This window comes from Salarias fasciatus, chromosome 16, assembly GCF_902148845.1.
Source record: "Salarias fasciatus chromosome 16, fSalaFa1.1, whole genome shotgun sequence".
Classification (NCBI taxonomy): domain Eukaryota; kingdom Metazoa; phylum Chordata; class Actinopteri; order Blenniiformes; family Blenniidae; genus Salarias; species Salarias fasciatus.
The window spans coordinates 3,607,002-3,627,808 of NC_043760.1; the positions used below are offsets into that span (position 1 = coordinate 3,607,002).

General features: G+C 45.7%; 1 protein-coding gene across 1 annotated transcript; it reads left to right on the plus strand.

Annotated features, from left to right (window-relative positions):
- The first annotated feature begins 2,865 nt into the window (after positions 1-2,865).
- Positions 2,866-7,928, plus strand: LOC115403424 (interferon-induced protein 44-like). Its single transcript, XM_030112307.1, has 5 exons — positions 2,866-2,970; positions 6,901-7,069; positions 7,194-7,278; positions 7,571-7,586; positions 7,667-7,928. Exons 1-5 carry the CDS (start codon positions 2,884-2,886, stop codon positions 7,826-7,828), a joined length of 519 nt encoding a protein of 172 aa, XP_029968167.1. The 5' UTR covers positions 2,866-2,883; the 3' UTR covers positions 7,829-7,928.
- Positions 7,929-20,807: the final 12,879 nt, after the last annotated feature.

The following is a 20,807-nucleotide window of genomic DNA, read 5'->3' on the forward strand; positions in this document are numbered from 1 at the left end:
AGAAGATTAGGTAAAAATAAAATGAGGACACCTAAAGCATCAAAAGTAAAGTAGAAGAATAATAAAATCCCCAGTAACGGCAGTCAGCTCATAGAAATTGGTATCAGCCTGTCATTGCGATAAAAACATCACCTTGATGAGATGGCAGAATGTGGGCATCATTGATTTTACATGTTACCATGTGCCCATGTGTCCTCTGATAAAATGTGTCCATGTGTCCTCTGATGCAGAGCAGCCCAATCCTCCCAAGCCATTTTCAGTTTGCCCATAAGTGCACTCCCAATAGCCAGCATCCTGCCATATATTAGATATATATTATATCCTGCCATATATTAGAGACAAGTCTGTTCTGAAATGGACTTAAAGAGAGGATTGGAGGAGGAAGGCCAAAATGGTAAACAGCACTAGCTAATAATAGAATCTTATTTTTGGGAGGGCCATTCCACCAGAAGCCTCGGTCTTTTGAAGGTGAGCTTTATTGAGCCGTGCCTGCCTGCGCCTCCATTTACTATTTGAGAAGACAACTGAGTCCAGACCTACTGGGTGCCATCCGTGACGTCACCCGTTTGTTTCTATTACCGTCGAATGAGGCTCCCTCGGAGGCTGACATGATGGAATTTTGGAGCCAGAGACGAAAAACAGATATTGAGGGGGCGGGGCCGGAGAGCGACAAGGGGCAGCAGAGCCCAGGACTGTGGCGTTGTGTGATCATGTGATGTTAAGCTGTTAACTGCATCCATAGTGTGTCATATCATTTACTTGTGAACAATAACGTTTACAGTGTTTATGCATTTGACCAGGACCCAAGCAACACTGGGAACATTCGCCGCTGCACTATGCCACCAGCTCGCAGTATCTTGGCTCTCTTCAGGGATTGACAGGCTGGAGGGTTCGTGGAGAGAAGCCCGCCGGGCCGCCACTCAGCACTGACTGCAGCCGTAAAGGGTGCTTTGTGGCCGGGGACATGCACTAACGGTGCTTCCTTTCTGGTTGATGGCATTGCTTTCTCTGCTGTAGCAGTTTTCCCCTGGCTGCTCGTGCTGTTTTCTCCTGGGGAGCGCCTGGCTGCTTGCAGTGTTTTATTCCCAGGAGTGGCGCTTTCTCCCCGGCCGTCCATAGTGCTTTGTCCCAGCTAGCGGCGCTAGCTTCCCAGCCGTTCGTGGTGTTTCCCCCCGATGGAAACACACCCACCCCGGCTGCCAGGCACGGCCAGCGGCGGAGCTTCCGTCTATTTGGGATTCTCTCCGTGACCCCTCAGGCCTGTGGATTTCCAAACCGAGCCGTGACGCTGCGGCTCAGCTGTGGTTAGTGAGCGAAGCCTCGAGCCTGAGGCTGGATAAACTGCTCAACCCAGTCTCACGGCAATTCGTGTTATGAGTCACGTAAATTAATCTATTGAATCATGTCCGGGAGCACGATTTGCACAGTTTTTTTGTGCCCCACGCCACTAATACATTTCAATGAGAGTCGCCTGGCCACGCCCCCCTCACAATTAAACAAGGCATAAACTATTGTTTCTTTTATCCAGACACTCAAATGATAGCCAGTTTTACTGTTATTGCCCTGTCCACGCTGAAAGTAACTTTAAAGATGTGTGCAGCCACACTGCTGAACAGGAACATGCTGGAAATGTCACGATAGTATCCATTCAAATATAAAAGGGGAGAAAAAAAATTATCCACTCTCTGTATGGTGGAAATACATCCTGGTGATCTACGTGGTTACATTCTCAGTTCAAATGTGTTCCATAGTGAGCAAAGCAACATATCAAAGCGAGTTTGACCGGGGAGGAACGGGCAGGCAGCGCAGGAGGCAGCTACGACTGGTCACCGGCTGCCGACAGCTCAGCCGTGGGCAGCCAGTTCAGCTGCTGCGTTCGTCGTGGGCGACTGGGCTGTGCAGCCGCGCACCGGGCTCCCCGGTTGGGAGACTGGAGGACAAATTGTGTGATTATGGTGACTGACAGGTTAGAAGTGGACAATGTACCGGCTTTATGTTTACGTACTGTTTGAACCGGCTAGCTTAGCTACAAACATGCAGGCTATGCCGAACCGCAATGCATTATGGGAATCGTAGTGAAAAACAAGACGGGGGTCCGATATGCACAATAACCCGACGCGTGCCTCTCATATGCACATCTGTTCGGCAGGTTTATGCACCAGATCATCCGTGCTTCCACATCTGCCCGGGACGCCGCGACAAAATCATCTTATAGACTGTCAGTGGACAAAAACCATTGATCCAGAGAGCGGGACTGTCGGTATCGCGAGAACACAAGATCTCGCGGGAATAGCAACATCTAGCAGCTACACAGTAGCTGGCAAATCACAGAAATAAATCCAGATCGATGTGTTTATTTACACTCAATTCATAAAACACGCATTACACTTTACCAGTAGTACATGTTCAGCTGCTCATACGGTTTATTGGCGTTCATAAGCTCATAAACGTAACCCTACGTTCAAACCCCAGAAGGAACTACAAAATAGGTGACGTCATCACATAGACTTGTATCATGCCACCATTGAAAGTTATAGTTCTATCTTCAAAATACCCCTTATCCCTGCATAGAAGAGTTAAACATACAGAATAAGTACATTTAGGGGTTTAGAGTGATGAGGAACATGCTCCTTTGGATTATTTTTTCAAATGAAACTGACATACATATTCATTATGAAGTGAGTAACTAACAGGCCCTCAAGGGCTCCATTATCCAGTTTTATTGGAAAGTAAATGTTTACGGTTCTTGTGTAATTTTAACGGTAAACATGTCTACCACGTACCCTAAAAATTGGTCGTTTTTACATTTTTTTGCAGTATGTTACACATTGGATCAAAAGACTCAGTGGAGGTGACTATTATAAGTTTGTCTTCAATGACATTATGGGTATCGAGGACGGAAGTGGACGTGGCGTCAACGTGAACGACATCAAACTGGCCATGATGGGACACGTGATGGAGAATCACAAGGTATCTGTCAAACTCTTTCCTTCGAAACATGTGAGTTTGAAAATACATCATAACTCAGTCGACTGGACATTTTATAGTAATATGCAGGTAGCTTAATGTTGGTAAGTTACAATAAAAACAACTAACTTTTATTCCTTTTGCTGCAGTTACACTGTTGTGCAATGTTCTCAATTTCTAACCAAGAAAAAGGAAGTCAGTGAGGACCTCCATCAACGTCTCGTGCACGCCCACAGTAAAGCCAGGATCAAGTTGTTTGCACCTGCGTATCTGCGTCTGCTTTGGAAGCAGTCATACAAAACTATGATTACGCTACTGAATTACGCTACTTAAAGAAACCCAGTAAACCTTTGCTATGAATTATATTAAATATGGTCTTTAATTGTGTATTGATGTCACCAATGTCAAGCTTTTCTTGCTCAAAGATAAATCAACAACAAACTTGACAAATTGAGTTAATTTCATCTCAAAAGTAAAAAAAAAAAACAAAACAAAACAAAGAAATTCACACTGCAATGCATGATTTTGAGGACAACTGTAAACAACCTATCGTCTGTGTCTCAAGTTATGATTGTCCTTGTTTGAAAACTTCACACACTTCCAAATACTGTTGTTGTTAACTGAGGAAAATGGTGTAAACTGTATAGATCAGTCACAGCATTATGACCAATGACTAGTGCTGCGATCAGGAGATTATCTGCATTGTTCTGCTGTAAGCAGCCACCAACACAAGTTCAGTCTGGGAATAAAGAGCTCTCGTGTACAGACAGGTTCAGGGGTGTGACGACCAGGACATCCAGAGTCATCTCAGCATCTCAGCAAGGCCAGAAACTCTGTCAACATGATGAGCACGGTGACGGCACTGGCTTGGACCCAAACACAGACTTGAGGCACGAAGGACTTTTCAAAAGTCTTTATTGAAGAAAGTCATATCAAAGCAGAGGCATCCAGACATGAGAAGTCAGAGGCAGAGTCAGGAGACAGGCAGATCGTCCTAAACACAGGAGGAAGAACTACAAGGAGCACTGGACATCGGCAAAGGGAAGATCAATCACAGGGAAATCGGAGGAGATGAGTCACGACAGGTCAGTTGAAAGACTGGAACCGTGAGGAGAGGGAGGAGGGAGCAGGGACAGACGCCAACAACAGGAGGAGCTGAAAACACACGGGCATCAGGCAGGAATGAATGGAGCAGAAATGATCCTGAAACAAGGCACGTCGCTCTTCCACTTGCAGCCCTCAAACCAACTGAAACTCCTCCACAGCCGGGTCCTCACCTCTTTCCGATACGGTTCAGAACGGTGGTGACTGACCAAGAAGGATTTAACAAAGCTGTCCACATTTGTTGATGCCCTGGACCTCGGGGTACATGGCCGGAGCGCCGGAGGGTGTACTGGCCTGGGTGGGTAGCCGCCCGTGTGGGCCGGTTCTCCCGGGTGGGTCATGGCCCTCCGCCTGTGTGGGGGGTCGGTTCTTGGGCTCTTGGGCCTTGGGCTCTCGGCTCTGCCCGCCCTGGGCGTCCCGCGCCCAGGGTGGACCGGCACCTGCCGGTCGTGGCTCCGCGGGGCCCGGGCCCCGGGACCGCCGGGGTCCCCAGCCGGGGCTTTCCTCTGCGCCATTTCTGAACCGGAGCGGGGGCGTCTGCCTGGGGGAGCGGCTTGGATCCGGGCTCTGGGATGACCACCGGCTGTCTGGGCTGTGAGGGCCTCTCTGACCTGCTTCTGGCCTTCTCAGGGGCCTGAGGCCTTCCTATATGCATGATCACTATCACCATCACTATCACCATCATATTTGCATGATCACACGGATCTTTAATCACTCTTCACATACTGGGTTACCTTGTCTTCTTGTGGTGGTTAAAATAATGGTGATCTGTAGTAGCCCTCTCTTGATGCACGCCCCAAGTTTACTACTAGTTACTAGTCTGTTTACTACTATGGTTCGTCAGGGGAAAAGGGAAAAAAAAAAAAATTATATATATGTATGCATGGTTTGGATTCATATACACAGGCCAGAGGTTATTTTGCCTACCTTGACATGTTTCGGCTGCCAAGCTGCAGCCTTCCTCAGAAGTGTCACGTGATGTTGTCTGGTCAGCTGATTTATACAGGTTTTGGCGCCAGCTTCCTACTGGGTGCAGTAGGATGACAGCGCCATCTGCAGTCCGACTTCTTCAGTACTGTGTCCCAGGTATGGGAAAGTTGATAATAACCTCTGGCCTGTGTATATGAATCCAAACCATGAATACAAAAAAAGGCCTAACGAACCTTATCGGACTAATATATATGTATGGTTCTGTCAGTTTTTGTGTTGGTTGTCGGCTCTGTTTTGGTGTTGTCTAGATTGGGGTTCGGGATTGTTCTTGGTTGCGTGTGGTGTGTCGACAACACTGTTCTGTATTGTGAATTTCCATAGTTCCATAGTTCCAAGTTGTGCCCCCCCCCCCCCCCCCCCCCCCCCCCCCCCCCCCCCCCCCCCCCCGGTTCCCCCTCTCTTTATCTTTCTCTCTTTCTGTCTCTCGCTCTCTGAGCATTTCCGTCCCGGTCCTGTCCGGCAGCCATGCCGGATGCCAGTTTTAAATAAAGGCAGCAGCAGGAGGAGATTCAGTCTCGTCCTGCTGCTAACATTAAAATCTGTTCGGATAGTAAAAGGCTACAATCATACAATATTGCACGCCCCAGCTGCTGAACAGGACAAGGGAAGAAAAAAACAAAAAGCTGTCCACATTTCACTCCCGGAGCCTCCGTCAAATTCTGCATACCTTTTGCCCCAAAACCATTTCAAACAAAAGTCCCGAGGTGCTGCAGGTGGATCTGGTATGTCACCTACCAAGAAGCCTCCATCGCACTGGACAGCAGACGGAAAGTGAAGGAGGGGTCGGCTGAAGACAGACGACAGTGGTGGGCACAGCTAACCAAAAAGTTAGCTTCGATAACAGTTCTTCCGCTAACTAAAAAGTTAGCTTCAATAACGTAAACTGATAAACTGCTAAAAGGTTTAGCTGAAGCTAACAATAACCACTAACCGGGGAGAATGCACTGGACGTGGAAGCGCCGCGCAAGGAGTTTCTGATCGCCTCCCATGTTAACCTATCTGACTGCCCGCACACAACGCGCAGGGGAGCGCCGCACACGCTCCATTCTATTTTTCACGCAAGCCGCGAGCACCGAGAGCGCCATTTGTCAAGCTGGATCAAGCAGATCGGACCAGACAGGAAGTCGGAAACAGAAAAGGCAAGAGAATCTGGTCAATTTTCAAAATAAAATAAATTAAATGACGATTAGTTACGGACGGTGTTGCTTGTCCATCTATAATTTGTCACTTGGGTCCAATCACATGAGAGATGGACACACACACAGACATACGCACCCAATCAAACAAGCAAAAACACATAAAAACACACACACACACACACACACACACACACACACACACACACACACACACACACAGTGACAGAGATTCACGTGATGCAGAAAAAAAGAGGACAGGAGGAGAAAACCGTGGAATCTAGAGCTCCGGGGCTTTCTAATTGTTTTTGAATCATTTCAATCGGACAAACGGATCGGGAGTTATATGCATTACTAAATCTGTTTTTTCGAGACAATTTTCGGAGTTTTTTAACCACAGAGAAGAGACTTTTGAATACTTTCACAGTAAGGAAGCACTTACGAGAGGCGTTCAAGTACCCTCGGAAACTAGATTCAGTCTACATCGGTTCCCAGAGCTACCACTACGCTAATGTGTAAATGTAGCGGAAGCCAATTAGCCCGCTAATGTTTTTCAAAGTTAGCTGAACAGCTAATCCTCTAATGAAAATGTTAGCTTCGCTAATTAGCAGTTAGCTGACTAGTGGACTGCGCCCACCACTGGTAATCAGTGATTACATTTGAGGTCCAAGTGATTGTTTCTTCTGGTTTTTCCATTTTGCAGTTCAACCCGGTAAGTCCACTGAGCAGTGGTGATCCCGGCTACAACCAGTCACCGTCCCCAGATGATAGAATTCATGTCCTGGTTTGCATCCTCTCTGCCAACGCATCGGAGATCCAGGACTCCGTTCTTCAAAAGATGAGGGACGTCAGAGAGGCTGCAAATGACTTGGGTAAGAACCAATCAAACGAGGGTGGTTAGCTGGGTTGATTTGTTGTTTTTTTTTTTAAATAAACTATGAACATATAGCTTGAAATGAGAAGAAATTCATAACCAGTTTTTCTGTGTATCGGCAGGTATTCCCCAACTTCTCATTGTCACCAAAGCGGATGAAGCCTGTCCTGAAACTCAGAAAAGTCTGAGGAATGTCTACAGAAGCAAATGGTAAATGTTCTACACTTATATAGCGCTTTTACACAGCATTGACAGAGCCCAAAGCGCTTTACAATGCATTATCACATTCACCCGTTCACACACACATTCACACACCAGTGGAGGCGGCTGCCATGCAAGGCGCTCAGTCCATCCACTGGGAGCAATTTGGGGTTCAGTGTCTTGCTCAAGGACACTTCGACATGCAGACAGGGGGAGACAGGAATCCAACTAACAGCCTCCCGATTGCAAGACGACTGCTCTCCCCACTGAACCACAGCCGCCCCAAGCAAGTGAGCAAGCATGTGGAGAAAAAGGTGAGCTGCCAGCCTTCTGTTCAGTCTGCACTGAGACGCTGTGAACGCTGATTCTAGAAGCTTCTTTCCTTCAAACCTAGATGGCAGAGTTCAGCTCAAAAGTGGGGATTCCCATGAACTTCATCCTTCCTGTGAAGAACTACAGTGAGGAAATTTCCACCAATCCTGATGTTGACAGGCTGATCCTGAACGTCCTGAGACTGATTATTGACTTCGGAGATGATTTCATTGACAAGTTGTGAACCTGCAAAGAATAAATCCACAGACTGATCCCACCAGTCCATCGCAGGATATGTCTGCGCACGCACACACACACACACACACACACACACACACACACACATACACACACACACAGCTGTTGCTCCTCTAAACCACTGAATATTCTGAAGCTCAGAGCTTTGTTGTGCTTCATTTGCACAGAGGACAATTTATTTGCAGTCAACCCTGAAATATTTACGATTCAGTTTATTTGATTTTCAGTTGACCATTGTGGTGTTTCATTTACTTTAACTGATGATTATTAACTTGTTTCCATTTAAATGAAAATGCCAATAAACAAACATGAGTGATATTATTGCTGTGTCCATTTTTTGAATTTCATTTTTTCTTTAATGAAGGAAGTGTCAGGGTTTGGATGATGGCCATTCACCAATTTTTCACCACCAAAGATCCATAGAGTTCCAATTTCCTCCATTGTTCTCATGAAGCCAGACTCTACATAACTCTTAGTACATGCTAGCCTTTTCTTTTTGTATCGTTCTCCTTGGCTCTTCATGCTCTGCCATTCTGCAGTTCCTGCAGGTAGAAACTCTGGGAGTTGCTGGATGTCTTGTTCAGAGAGCAACGCAGACGATCTGGCAGCAGACACATGAGGAAGGGAGGTTTTGAATACCAAGAGGAGGGAGGAGACACAGGTGAGCCACATGAGGGAAACGAGATGCACAGAGGAGGGATGATGGGAAACATGAGAGGGAGACGCCTTGGAGCAGGAGGCAGGAAGACACGTCACACGCAAACAACGGAGACGATGAACACACACAGGGAAGAACAGGCAGAAACAGAGTTCACCAGGGACAGACAGGGGCCTGACATGCATGTGTGTGTGTGTGTGTGTGTGTGTGTGTGTGTGTGTGTGTGTGTGTGTGTGGTCTAATGTTTAAAACAACCAACAGCACCCACCAGGGTCCCAACATGAAAAGCAAATTGTCTTCAGTGTTTCTGCCGTTGCCGTGGAAACAGACAGCATTGTCCTGTAAACATCCAAATTTTCTGAAACAAAAGCAGGAAATTGAAGCGTTTTCAGTTGAAAGTTCATGTCAATGGGCCTAAAAGAAGAGACGCTGTCTAACATTTCTCAGATTTGAATCCCCTGATTCAGAGTCGAGGCCCCACTTCCTCCAGACGCCACAGAAATAAACCCGCCTCTTCCTCAGGGAGTGAATGAAGAACGGCTGACTGTCGGGGGCTAATTTTAACCTCCTACTCCTTCCCCTCCCTTCAAAAGGAATGTCAAATGATGGAATCTGAACACAAGCTGCTGAAGATCAGTGACAGAGATGCAATATGAGGCGAGGAGAGAGTCACCACCACTACCTCACAACGTTCCCCGCTGAGTGAGCGATGAATCCTGATATAGAAAGACTATTCATGGAGGTCCTGAGCTGAGTCATTGCTCACAAAGATCACTTTTTCTTTTACTTTTCTTCACAAGCTCAATAGTAGGCGAAAGGTAAGGTGTAGAAATAATTGTACCTAAATCCTTTTACTTTTCTTCAAAAACCTCTCAGCCATGAAGTGGCAAGTTTCGAGAAAGAGAGAAAAAAAAAGTATCATCTGTTTGAAGGTCTCAGACGAGAATAGAGGTGGAATTAAAACATTTCATGACATTTTCAGAGTTAAAAACATTGAAGTGCTCTCCTTAAAAGAATACTCTGGACCCATGCCCGATCTCTATCATTTACAAAGTGAGATAAGCTCATAAATACCTTTTTTGTGTCCGTTCATCCAGTGGCTGGATCCCAGCTGTTAGCATCGTAGTTAGCTTAGCTCAGCTGCGGGAGGTGAAGAGGAGGCAGAGCCAGACTGACGAAAGTGGACAAAATCCTCCTTCCGGTGGTCCAGGGGACGGCGTATTAGCACGTGAAGTAAACCCGAATGGTTATAAAACATTTTAAAAGACATGTTTTCTTTTCAATCCATTAAAATAATGTTTTGATACACACAGACCTGCGCATGCGCAGTGCTCCGCGGAAGGATATATCGGAGCACAGCAGCAGCAGCCATAGACTCAGCCGCTGTGCGTTGGTATATCCTTCCGCAGAGCGCTATGCTGGTCTGCGGTGCTGGACACTATGGTGTCCCGTTGAAACCAATGGCATAAACACACATCTCGTGTCAACTAGGCTTTCTATGCATGCATTGAGCTCATGACTGCCCACAAACTGGTCTACACAAGAGGCTTTTGCCAGTGTTCTGGTCCGTCTTTTTTTCCACATGGCTTGGAGCGGGGTCCCATTGAAAACATTGAAGACAGGGCCTCGTTGTCATATATGCAGATATATGTTCCGTTTTAAATTACTATTTGGCGCAGTTGAGAGGAGCGCGCATGTCTAGATGGTACCCATATCTAGAGATCTATATCTATAGGTCTATGCAGTCTAAGCTGGAGCTACGGAAGCCGCATTGTGTTGTGTGTTTTTGACTCCCGATGCTGATGCACGTTTCTGGATGCCTGCTCTTGGGAATAAACATCCTTTCGCTCCCGAAACGCCTCTGGAATTACTTCAAACATATTACACTAGTAGCCCATTGCCCCAGACAGTTCGCTCACGCAGAGCGCGCTGGTGAGAAAGAGACACCTGAACACGCCGCTCCAGCACCAGCGGCGTCTACGCGTCCGCCCCGCGCCAGCACAGTGACCGCGTATGCGTGAATGAGGCCTAAAGTGTACAATCTCAGGGTGGGGGGCAGCGGGGGCAGCCGGTGTTGTGCTGAGTTCTGTCTGCACACTGAGATCTGCATGCGGGTTGCAGGAGCCATTGGAAACTATGTGAGAGAATCAATTTTTTCAACTTTATTTGGAATGAAAAACATCCACAGTGCACAGTGGAAGCTTAGAATTCTTAGCATTAGAATTTGTATTTTAATGGTGCTTCATCGTCGGTCAGCGTGTTTACCCAGGCCACCACTGGAAACAGTTGAAGAACTGCACTGTAAATCTCATTTAATTCTGTCAGGACAGCATTGGTTGGAAGATTTGATTCAAGCATATCCAGCAATAAAGAGGGAGGAGCAGCTTGGAAATTCACACTTCAATTCCAAAATGTTGATAAATATGAAGTTCATGCATTATTCCGCAGGTTGCATTTAGGATCTGCTAAGATTTGCACGGCTCGTTTTTCACGTGCAAGAACAGATCTCCGCATGCAGGCATGAGTTGGCACAACACCTGTTGTACAACACCGGCAACCAGCGGGTCCTCCTAAGACCTACAACTGGGCGCCATGTCACTGCTACTGTTCAGAGGCTCATGGGATTGGGGCTCTGGAGCTCTGGATATCTTCCTCATGCAACCTATTGGCTGGACACCGGAGCGCTCGCTCATGTGACACAGCCATGGATCACAGCTGCAGTCCCACTGTGAGATGATCGGCCCACATTTATGACACTGTCAGAATTTCATGGCAGCTTGACTTTGGTCGCAAGGTGATGAAAAGGTGACATAGAACTGCAGATATAGAGCCAAGACCAAAGATTTCTCACAATCTCTATCTTTCGTCTTGGACAACTGAAAATCGCAGTGTGTATCGGCCTTTACAGAATGAAAAGGATGTTCAGATCAATAGTATGAGATGGAGCACTGGGATCTAACAGGACCAGAACAGAGACCAGTCCTCTATCTGAGGATCTGTGAGAAGATCATTAATAACTTTTACCAGAGCTGTCTCTGTGTTGTGATGAGCTCTGAAACCCGACTAAAAAGACTCAAATAGGTCATTATTATATAAATGGTCACAAAGCTGATTTTCAACAGCTTACTCTAGGATTTTAGAAATAAAGTGAAGATTGGATATTGGCCTGTAACTTGTTAGAACACCTGGGAGTGGGCTTTTTGAGAAGAAGTTTAATAACAGCAACCTTGAAGACCTGTGGAACACAGCCTGTCACTAAAGATAAGTTGATCTGATGATCTACTATTGATGTACTGATCAGGGGGGAAATATCTTTGAACAGTCTAGTTGGGACTGGATCCAGTGTGCAAGTTGAAGGTTTAGATGAGGCCACAGTTGAGGATAACTCAGAGAGTTCAATAGGATTGAAGCTGGATAATTGTAAGTCAGGTTCTACTGACAGGTTAGAAGGTGTGATTGATCGATCTGTCACCACTTTGCCTTCAATTTTATCTCTAATAGTTTTGATGCCAGCCTTAGCCACAACGCGATGACCTGATGTCCTTTTTCACAGTTGTTTATTGGTTTCACCCACACCAAACACCATAGAACTGATAACAAATGCAAAACAAACTATAACAGAAGTGATTAACCCCAGTACCAGCACATATACATATTTACAGAGGAAAAATAAAATGTACTGCTTTGGCCTGCTTATGGCTAAGGCTGGGGTCTTTTTTCTGTTCAAATCTTGCCTTTACAGGACAAACTTTACACTTTGAGGTGCATCAGCTGCTCAGACGTATAAACCTTCCGCTAGCATAGCGACATCCGGAAATGAAACTCATTTGATTAAATACAATTTATCCCAACATGTCAATCATCTGGATGAACATCTCTGGATTTGGCAAGGTGCCAGAGGGACAACTGATGGAGACCAGCACTGGGCGGATGAATTAACCTGTTCCTTTAACAGATTTGATGCCCTCACCTACACCACCACCCCTCCACCTCCCTCTGCAGCACACCCCAGTCCACCTCACTCCCTGCTCTCCTTCATGTCAGATCAGGTGAGGAGAGAGCTGAGGCGACTGGAGCAGAGGAAATCTGCAGGACCAGACAGTATCAGTCCCAGGCTGGTGAGGACCTGTTGGACCAGCTCTGCCAGGTTCTCTGCCACCTCTTCAACCTGAGCCTCAGCCTGGAGAAGGTCTCATCCCTGTGGGAGACCTCCTGTGTGGTCTCGGTTCCCAAAACAGCACATGCCAAGGAACCAGCCCACTCTAGATCTGTTGCCCTGACCTCCCTCCTCATGAAGATCATGGAGAGGCTCCTCCTGGTCCACCTCGGTCCGTGGTGAGCTCCTCACTGGAGCCGCTGCAATTCGCCAACAGACCCAACATCGGGGTGGAAGACACCGTCACCTACCTGCTGCAGCGGGCGCTCACCCACCTGGAGACCGCCGGCAGCGCTGTGAGAGTCATGTTCTTCCACTTGTCCAGCACTTTCAACACCATCAGGCCGGTGCGGCTGCCGGAGAAGCTGGAGGACACGGGAGTGGGTGGACACTTCGCTGTCTGGACCAAGGACGACCTCGCTGAGTCAGAAGTGGTGGTCTGCAACACGGGGACACCCCAGGGCACCGTCCTCTCAACTTTCCTCTTCACCGTCACCTCGGACTTCACCTACAACACAGACAACTGCGTCCTCCAGAAGTTCTCAGATGACTCCACCATTGTGGGCTGTGTGTCGGAGGAGAACCAGCTGGAGTACCGGTCGGTCATCGTGGACTTTGTGGACTGGTGTGAATGCAACCATCTGCACTTGAACACCAGTTAGACGATGAAGATGGTGATGGACTTCAGGCGGAGGACACTACCACACCCACCGGTGAACATCCGGGGGGAGGTCATAGAAACAGTGGACAGTTTCAAGTCCCTGGGTGTTCGCCTCAACAGTAACTGGACTGGTCCCACAACACCAACGCTCTGGCCAAGAAGGGCCGGAGTCACCTCCACCTTCTGAGGAGACCGAGGTCCTTCGTAGTGAGCAGACCTCTGCTCAGGACCTTTTATGACTCCGTGGTTCCTCTGCTGTCCACTACACCACCGTCTGCTGGGCATCGGGTAGAGTTGCCAACCGTTCCTTGAAAAACGGAATCGTTCCGTATTTGGGTGTAAAAGTGTGCGTTCCGTATTGAGCTGAAAAGGAACGCACTTTGTTCCGTATTTTTGTGAGAGTCAAAACGTGAGCAATGGAACATGCGCTTTTCTTTGAAAACTTACGGTAAATTGTTCACCGGCTCTCTGACGTTCTGTGGCCAATAAGCTGACAAACATGGCTTGACAACACATCTCATTGGTCAAAAAAAGACCGTTCCTCGGAGGCTACGGCAGCTCATTGGCCAATAGTCAGTTTGGCCACAGAGCGCACGGGAAGAAGTAAATCAAAACATTAAAGCAGCGCAGCATGGCTTCCAGAGACATGTAAGTTTGTGCCGTTTACATATCGGATATATCATGTTTAGTTCATTGATTTGTGTCTGCTGCTGCAGACTGTGGAGTGTTTTCAGTTTAGAAACGGAACCTTGTTGGTTTTTCTGTTCAGAAGGTTTTTCAGTTTTGATTTTGCACTTTTTAAATTGAAAATAAAATAAAAATAACTTGTTAAAATCCAGAAGAGACAGCAGCTGTTTGATGTTATTTTGCACATTTAGCAATAAATATAGAATAGAATAGGAATAGAAGACTTTATTAATCTCACAGTGGAGACATTTGCAGGTGTATCGGCTCATAGAACCCACGGCAGGGTGCAAAAGTAATGAATGGTGCAATAATTAACAAGTTACAGTGAAAATCATACTAGGATTGACAATAGAAGCTAAAGACAATGAAGATTTAACTGTATGTACAACCTGAATCTTAAAAATGTAACAGGATATATATGTATATATGTATATATATATGTATATATATACAATATATACAATACAATATGCAATATATGATGCAATATATACCTATACAGTATGATATAATATGTACAATATGCTTTAGCAGAGTGAATGGATGATAAAGTGTCGCTGAATTTCTTAAAGGGCGGGTGCAGGATATTATAATGTCCAGGATTATTGCTCATATTCTACACAGTAGAACTGTCCAGCCTGACAGCGGTGGGGATGAGAGACCTGTGGTAGCTCCTTCCTGCTCTGAGGGTCTCAGTTGCCACTGAAGGAGCTGCTGAGCTGCTCTACCGTCCGGTGCAGTGGCTGAGAGCTGCTGTCCATGATGATGATACTTGAATGATAACTGTCTCACTGTAGGCCTCAAATACAAACAGATCAAACTGATCATGAGTTATTGTAATCTTGCTACTGTAGGTGTGATGCAGTAGCCTAATGTGTTTTTATAGTCTGTAATAGGTATAACTGTGGCAAAATGCTGTTAGATATGTTAGATATATTGACCCCCCAAAAACCCAGTTTCTTTCAGCTGCCCGCAAGAGGTGTTCCTTATTTCAATCTCTGGGAGTTGGCAACCCTAGCATCGGGCAGCACGCAGCGGAACAGGAAGAGACTCAACAAGCTGGACAGGAGGGCCAGCTCTGTCCTGGGCCGTCCTCTGGACGCTGTGGAGGATGTGGGTGAGCAGAGGATATTGGCCAAGCTCACATCCATAATGGACAACAGCTCTTACTCACTGCACCGGACGGTAGAGGAGCTCAGCAGCTCCTCCAGTGGCCGACTGAGACGCCCTCAGAGCAGGAAAGAGCAGGTCCTTCATCCACACCGCTGTCAGACTGAACAATTCCACTGTGTAGAATACTGTAATAACCCTGGACATTATATTATCCTGCAAGCATGGTCACTTTATAACCCCCATAAACAATCATGGACACTTTATTATATCACTCATTTTGTTGCACTAAAACACACCTGTACATATTTTTATATATTATAGCCCCTGTTATATTTTAGATTTATGTTGTATATAAAGTTAGATCTTTTCTTCTTTTAGATTTCTATTATTATTCTTTTTAAGATTTGCAGTGTTACTTATTCTTATTTATTTGCACATTTCATCACTTTTTTGCACCCCTGTGTCCTACGAGCCTCTGTAACTGTAAATTTCTCCATGGTGAAAGAAATAAAGTCTGTTCCATCCTATTCTAAATAAAATACGGATATAATTTTAATTCTTAGCAAAACACTTAAATACAATATACAAAAAAACATAGTATAAAATATTTACAGTGCAACACCGCCACCTGTACGATTCCTAAGGACATTTCATGTACATATAACACCATCCTTTACAGTAAGAATTTTGTCATTAAAGAAGTCTACAAAATCATAACTGCTTAAGGTTAAAGGGATCTGGGGTTCGACAGAGCCGTGACTTTTTGTCAGCCTGGCTATAGTATTAAAGAGAAACCTGGGTTTGTTCTGGTTTTCTTCTACTAAGGATCAACAGTAGGAAGTACGGGTTTTGTGTTGTTCTTTTTTTATAGGTCAACAGACTTTCATTCCAGGCTGTATGAAATACTTCTAGCTGAGTTAGTGTCAGGTTCAAATCCTGAAATAGTTTAAAGAAGGACATGGAAACAGAAAGAACTCAGGGAGATTAGAAATTTCTTGCAAGGAGAGGAAGGCAGGGTGTGACGCTCCCTACCTCTGGCTCCAGCTCGTGGCAGGCCTTTGCTTTTGTTTTCTCCCTTCTTTCCTTTTCCTCAGGTGTGTGTGTGTTTCTGGTGAGTGAGGTGTGGACTGGTGCAGGGAAGCAGCTGATGGCGTTCACCTGCAGTCGGGCGTGGACAACACCAAACGATATTTCTCCCTGTAAAGCTGGCTCAGACCACAGTGCAGCTGTGTTGCTGCTGCTTTCTGCTCTGCTCTAAACAGCTTCTCCTCTGGAACCTTCAGGAATCACCCCGCTGCACCAAGTCTTGGATGACGCCCCTGAGCCTCCTCTGCTTCACTCTGTGCTGGAAAAGTCTCTCGGACCTCCCCCCTCTGGGCTGCTGCTCAGCATTTCCACCCAAACTCTCCACTGGCTGAACATCCACGATCTCGCCTCCTCCTCTCCTCTCAGTAGACTCTGTCTCTCACTGGGTTGTCGTGGTGGTTTTTAGGTTATTAGATCCTTGGTTCCCTTTTGTCCTGGTTAGGTTTGTGCTGGTTTGTTTCTGCACAGTCCTTTGTTATGTTCACAGCTTTTCAGTTAGTTCCTCTACAGTTGGCCAGTAGTGTAGTGGGCGTGTCGTGTAGTGACTTCAGTACACGACACGCCCACTACACGCTTGACAATTGCCACCCCTCAAAGCAGAAGTGAAGTAAAAGAAGAAGAATGGCGGACCATATGCAGACTGTAAGTGTCAGCGTATTTTAATTATTTATAGTTTTAGCAAGTAAGATTTATCAATTGCACAAAACAGAAGGAGGCCAGCCCATTGGTGAGGAAACTCAGGAAAATTTTAGAGAGGGTTAATGTTATTTGCCTGTTCGATAAGTGACAAAATGTTACATCGTATTTGTTTTATGCTACTTAAAAGGGGTGGCCTAAGTAGATGAATCTAAGCTAACACCAGTCGGTGTTGTAACATAGCTAGCAGAAACACATTTTTCTCAGCGTGGTCTAGTGCAGCAATTTGGCGCTCGTCTCGGGCTCGCCTAGGGCGCCTCCAAAGCCCAGGCGGCCCTGATAGCATCATATCGGTAATTATTATTACCAGCTGGAGGGTGACATGAACTGGCCATATCAGTTAATTGACAGCTTGTCCGCATGTGCTGAATGTCCTGAATGTGCTCTTACCAGAAGTATGACATGATTTTTTTGTTTACATTAAATTATTAATATTGGCACTGTGTTTAATATTGTACATAATGGCTTTTCATATCACATCTCACACCTGTAGTTGAAAGAACCTTGAAATGGAACAATACAGATGTGTAATGTTAAAATTTTTAGAGCATTCAGACCCACACTCTGTGGCCCAGGCACTATGAGTCTGTCAAATCTTACAGAGCCTCTTACACTATAAGATTTGACAAAAGCAAAAATAATATCACTGACTGACTTTTTTCTTGAATTTAACAAATGTCAATCATCATATCTAGGTGACAGTTCACACTCTGGCTGAGAAATTTGGCATGCCAGTGCAAGAGGCTGTAGTCAAATTCAAAAAGGAGCCACAGTATGAACCATGGTAAGATTATTATGTAAAGAATTGATGATAGACATATTTCAATGTGTACTGCAACATCTAATTGAAAACCTTTAATTTGTTCTTTTTTGACAGTGAATGATGGAGGAAACAATGGTGAGGCACGTATCAGAGGAGGCAGCAGTGAAGCTCCAAGCGTTCAAAAAAACAATGGAAAGAGCCCTGTCCTCTGAGGCTTTTCTCAGTTGGCTGTAGTGGCTTCACGGCCAATAATGTGTAAAATAAAATGTGAGAAGCTTTGAAATGTTTTATATTTTTTCTGTTTATTATATATTATGTTTGTGTAGAACATATTCAGTTTCTACATTTCACAGAGCCATTCACATGACATGACATAAAAAAAAACCACATGTACATAAAGTATCAGATTACAAATTAATGTGATAAGATCTCCCTCTTCACTACAAACACATTTGACAGACCACAAACAGCAGTAATGAATGGCTGCTTGTCACAAAACGGCCAAGACAAAGGAGGGAGATGCACACACAGTTATCATGGCGTGTGTGGTCTGTATGATTCGTGATGTGAGTGATGGGTGTTGGAGTGTACGTGGTGTTGCAGGGTGGACTAAAGGAATCAGAACTCCAAACAAAGACCAAGAAGTGTTGCAGGTAAGAGAGAGGACCAGCAACTGAGCTCCAGGAGAGGCCCACAGCTTCCCAGAGCCCAGGTTGTGCCGATGCTGCTGACGACCCTGCTGATGTCAAGAGATGAAGCATGGGAGCAAGGGGGTGTCACACTGCTCTCTCCTCAGTAGCCTACAAAATGGAGAATTCACAAATGAATTCCCCATTAAAGATGAATAAAATTACTGTCATCACACATTCTTTTACTTATCTAATTTACTAATTTAACATTTATAATAGTCTAACATAGCCCCCCCTTTTCAAATAAATCTACACATTATGCTCTTAGCACAAGCGCTGACATTATCTATTATTTAGCTCATTAATTCTTGTCCTGAGTGTTTTTTCTCGTAGCAGAGTCGAAGAAAATTTCCCACCTCAATCCCTATTGATTAATGGAAATTAAATTTTTCAGAGTCTGAAGTCATGTAAACTTTTTTGGGCTATTTTGCAGCTTTGATATACATTAAATCCTGCATTAAAAAATATTTTCTCACTTAGATAATAATAATAACAACAGCAACGACATTTGTACGCTTTTGAATACATTCATTGTAGGGCAAAGAATGCACAAGCAAAACCGTGGAATTTTGTGAGGCTGGAAAACATTCAAACTGTATTCTCCAAGTGTTTCTGCCTGCTGCCCGCAAGACAGAGGCGTGTCGTGTGGCGCGGTGTAGTGGGCGTGTCGTGAAGTGACGTTACTACTCAACACGCCCACTACACGACACGCCTCTCTCTTGCAGGCCGCAGACAGACCCTTCTCAGCTGGACTGCCACCATTTCAGGTTGTGTGTGTGTGTGTGTGTGTGTGTGTGTGTGTGTGTGGGGGGGGGGGGGGGGGGGGGTCCTTTGTCTTGAAGGGCCTGTGGCCTGTTAAGGAGGCCTGGGTCTGCTATGCTGAGCAGGCCGGACTGACCAAAATATTTCTGGTCAATTTTGACGTCCCAATAGCGGTAAGCCATTGGTTAGAATCATATAAGAGAATTCTGTAGAAATACAACAGCTCCGCTTCTCTCACCTTCTTCATGCCTAGAGGCATGTAAAAGTAAATCCCCAGAGCTCTACACGTAGGGGCCCATGGTCGCGACCGCACACCGGACCAATGAGCGCCACAGGCGGCAGGTTCATGAACGTGCCGCTGCCGCCAGTGAAGTTTCTGTTCAGACTCTTCTAAGAGCAGCTGGTTTGAAAAAAAAAAAAACACACACACAAGCGCCGCTCACTTCCTGCCTCGTAACTCAACAAAATCGTGAGATGATTAGGAGGACCTCCGGTGCCTTGGCGCTGAGTCCTCCTCCCACGCTCCTGATCCCATCCCGCGCCACATGGCGCCCAAGATGAGACAGGTGAAGAATGGGATGACCGAGCCATTCATCTGAATAAAGTTTCAGGATGTGTTTTAGATGTTGTGATGTGCTGCGGGCACATCGTGTTTTTTATGTACAGTTTCTCTTGTTTTTTTTCCGTTTAGGTATTTAGTGAAAATTGATCCTGTTTTGTGTTTTGCTACTTTTTTGAAGTAATTATCTTCTTCCTTTTTTTTCGGTTTTGATTGGATCGGGTCGCGCCGCCGCGCTATAAATAGCAGCGTGGAGGCGGCGCTCTTGGTCGTCGGTCTCTCTCTCGGTCTGCCTCTCTCACCACGCCAGGTGCGCTTGCTGGCGCGCCTTGGACTCCGGCTCCGACAGGCAAGCATGTTGCTGGCCAGGGCATGCTAGCCAGCTAGCCGGCTTCCTGCTTTCTTTTTCTTTTTTTCCCTTTTTTGATCGCTGTCGTTTTCTGTCCAGGTGTGACCAGCCGTCCCGTTTTCACTTTTCTTTTGATCAGGTTTAGTTGGGGTTTGTTGTCTTTAGTTTGGACGAGGGATCAGCTTCGACGGCTGCGTAGCAGTTGGGCTTTGAACTCGTCTTTTTCTTAAGTTTGGCTGGCGCATCTGGGCCTTCTTTCGTTTGGTACTTTGTTTTCTTTTTTTATATTATTTTTGGGGCACGGGTGATGAGGGTTCTCTTTCCTCCAGAGCCTCGTCAGTTTCCAGCTTCAAGACGCCGACTCTGGAGAAAGTGTTGAATAAATGATTGGACCCTCATCCTGTTTGTCCTGTGTCCTTGGATAATATGTTTGCCTCTTCGGGTCATAACAATGTTGTGTTTTTCCCTGTCAAATTACAAAGAGTGCGTGGAGAACGGAGTCTCAACCAGCGAAATCGAGCTGGGGTGATTTATTGACATTTTCCCAAACAAATAGAGGAACAACCCCATACATGTGCTCAATAGTTAAAAAAATCAACCACACAAACCAGCAGCACAGGAGGATAATCACATTGTTATTTAATCTCGGCTCCTGATACCTGAGGTATACGGAAGAGCATTAGGGCCACCCGAGAGAAAATTTTTTTAGAAGGGGTAAAAAAAAAATGTCATCATGAACTTCGAGAAAAAAGTCGAAATGTCGAGAATAAAGTCGTCATATAATGT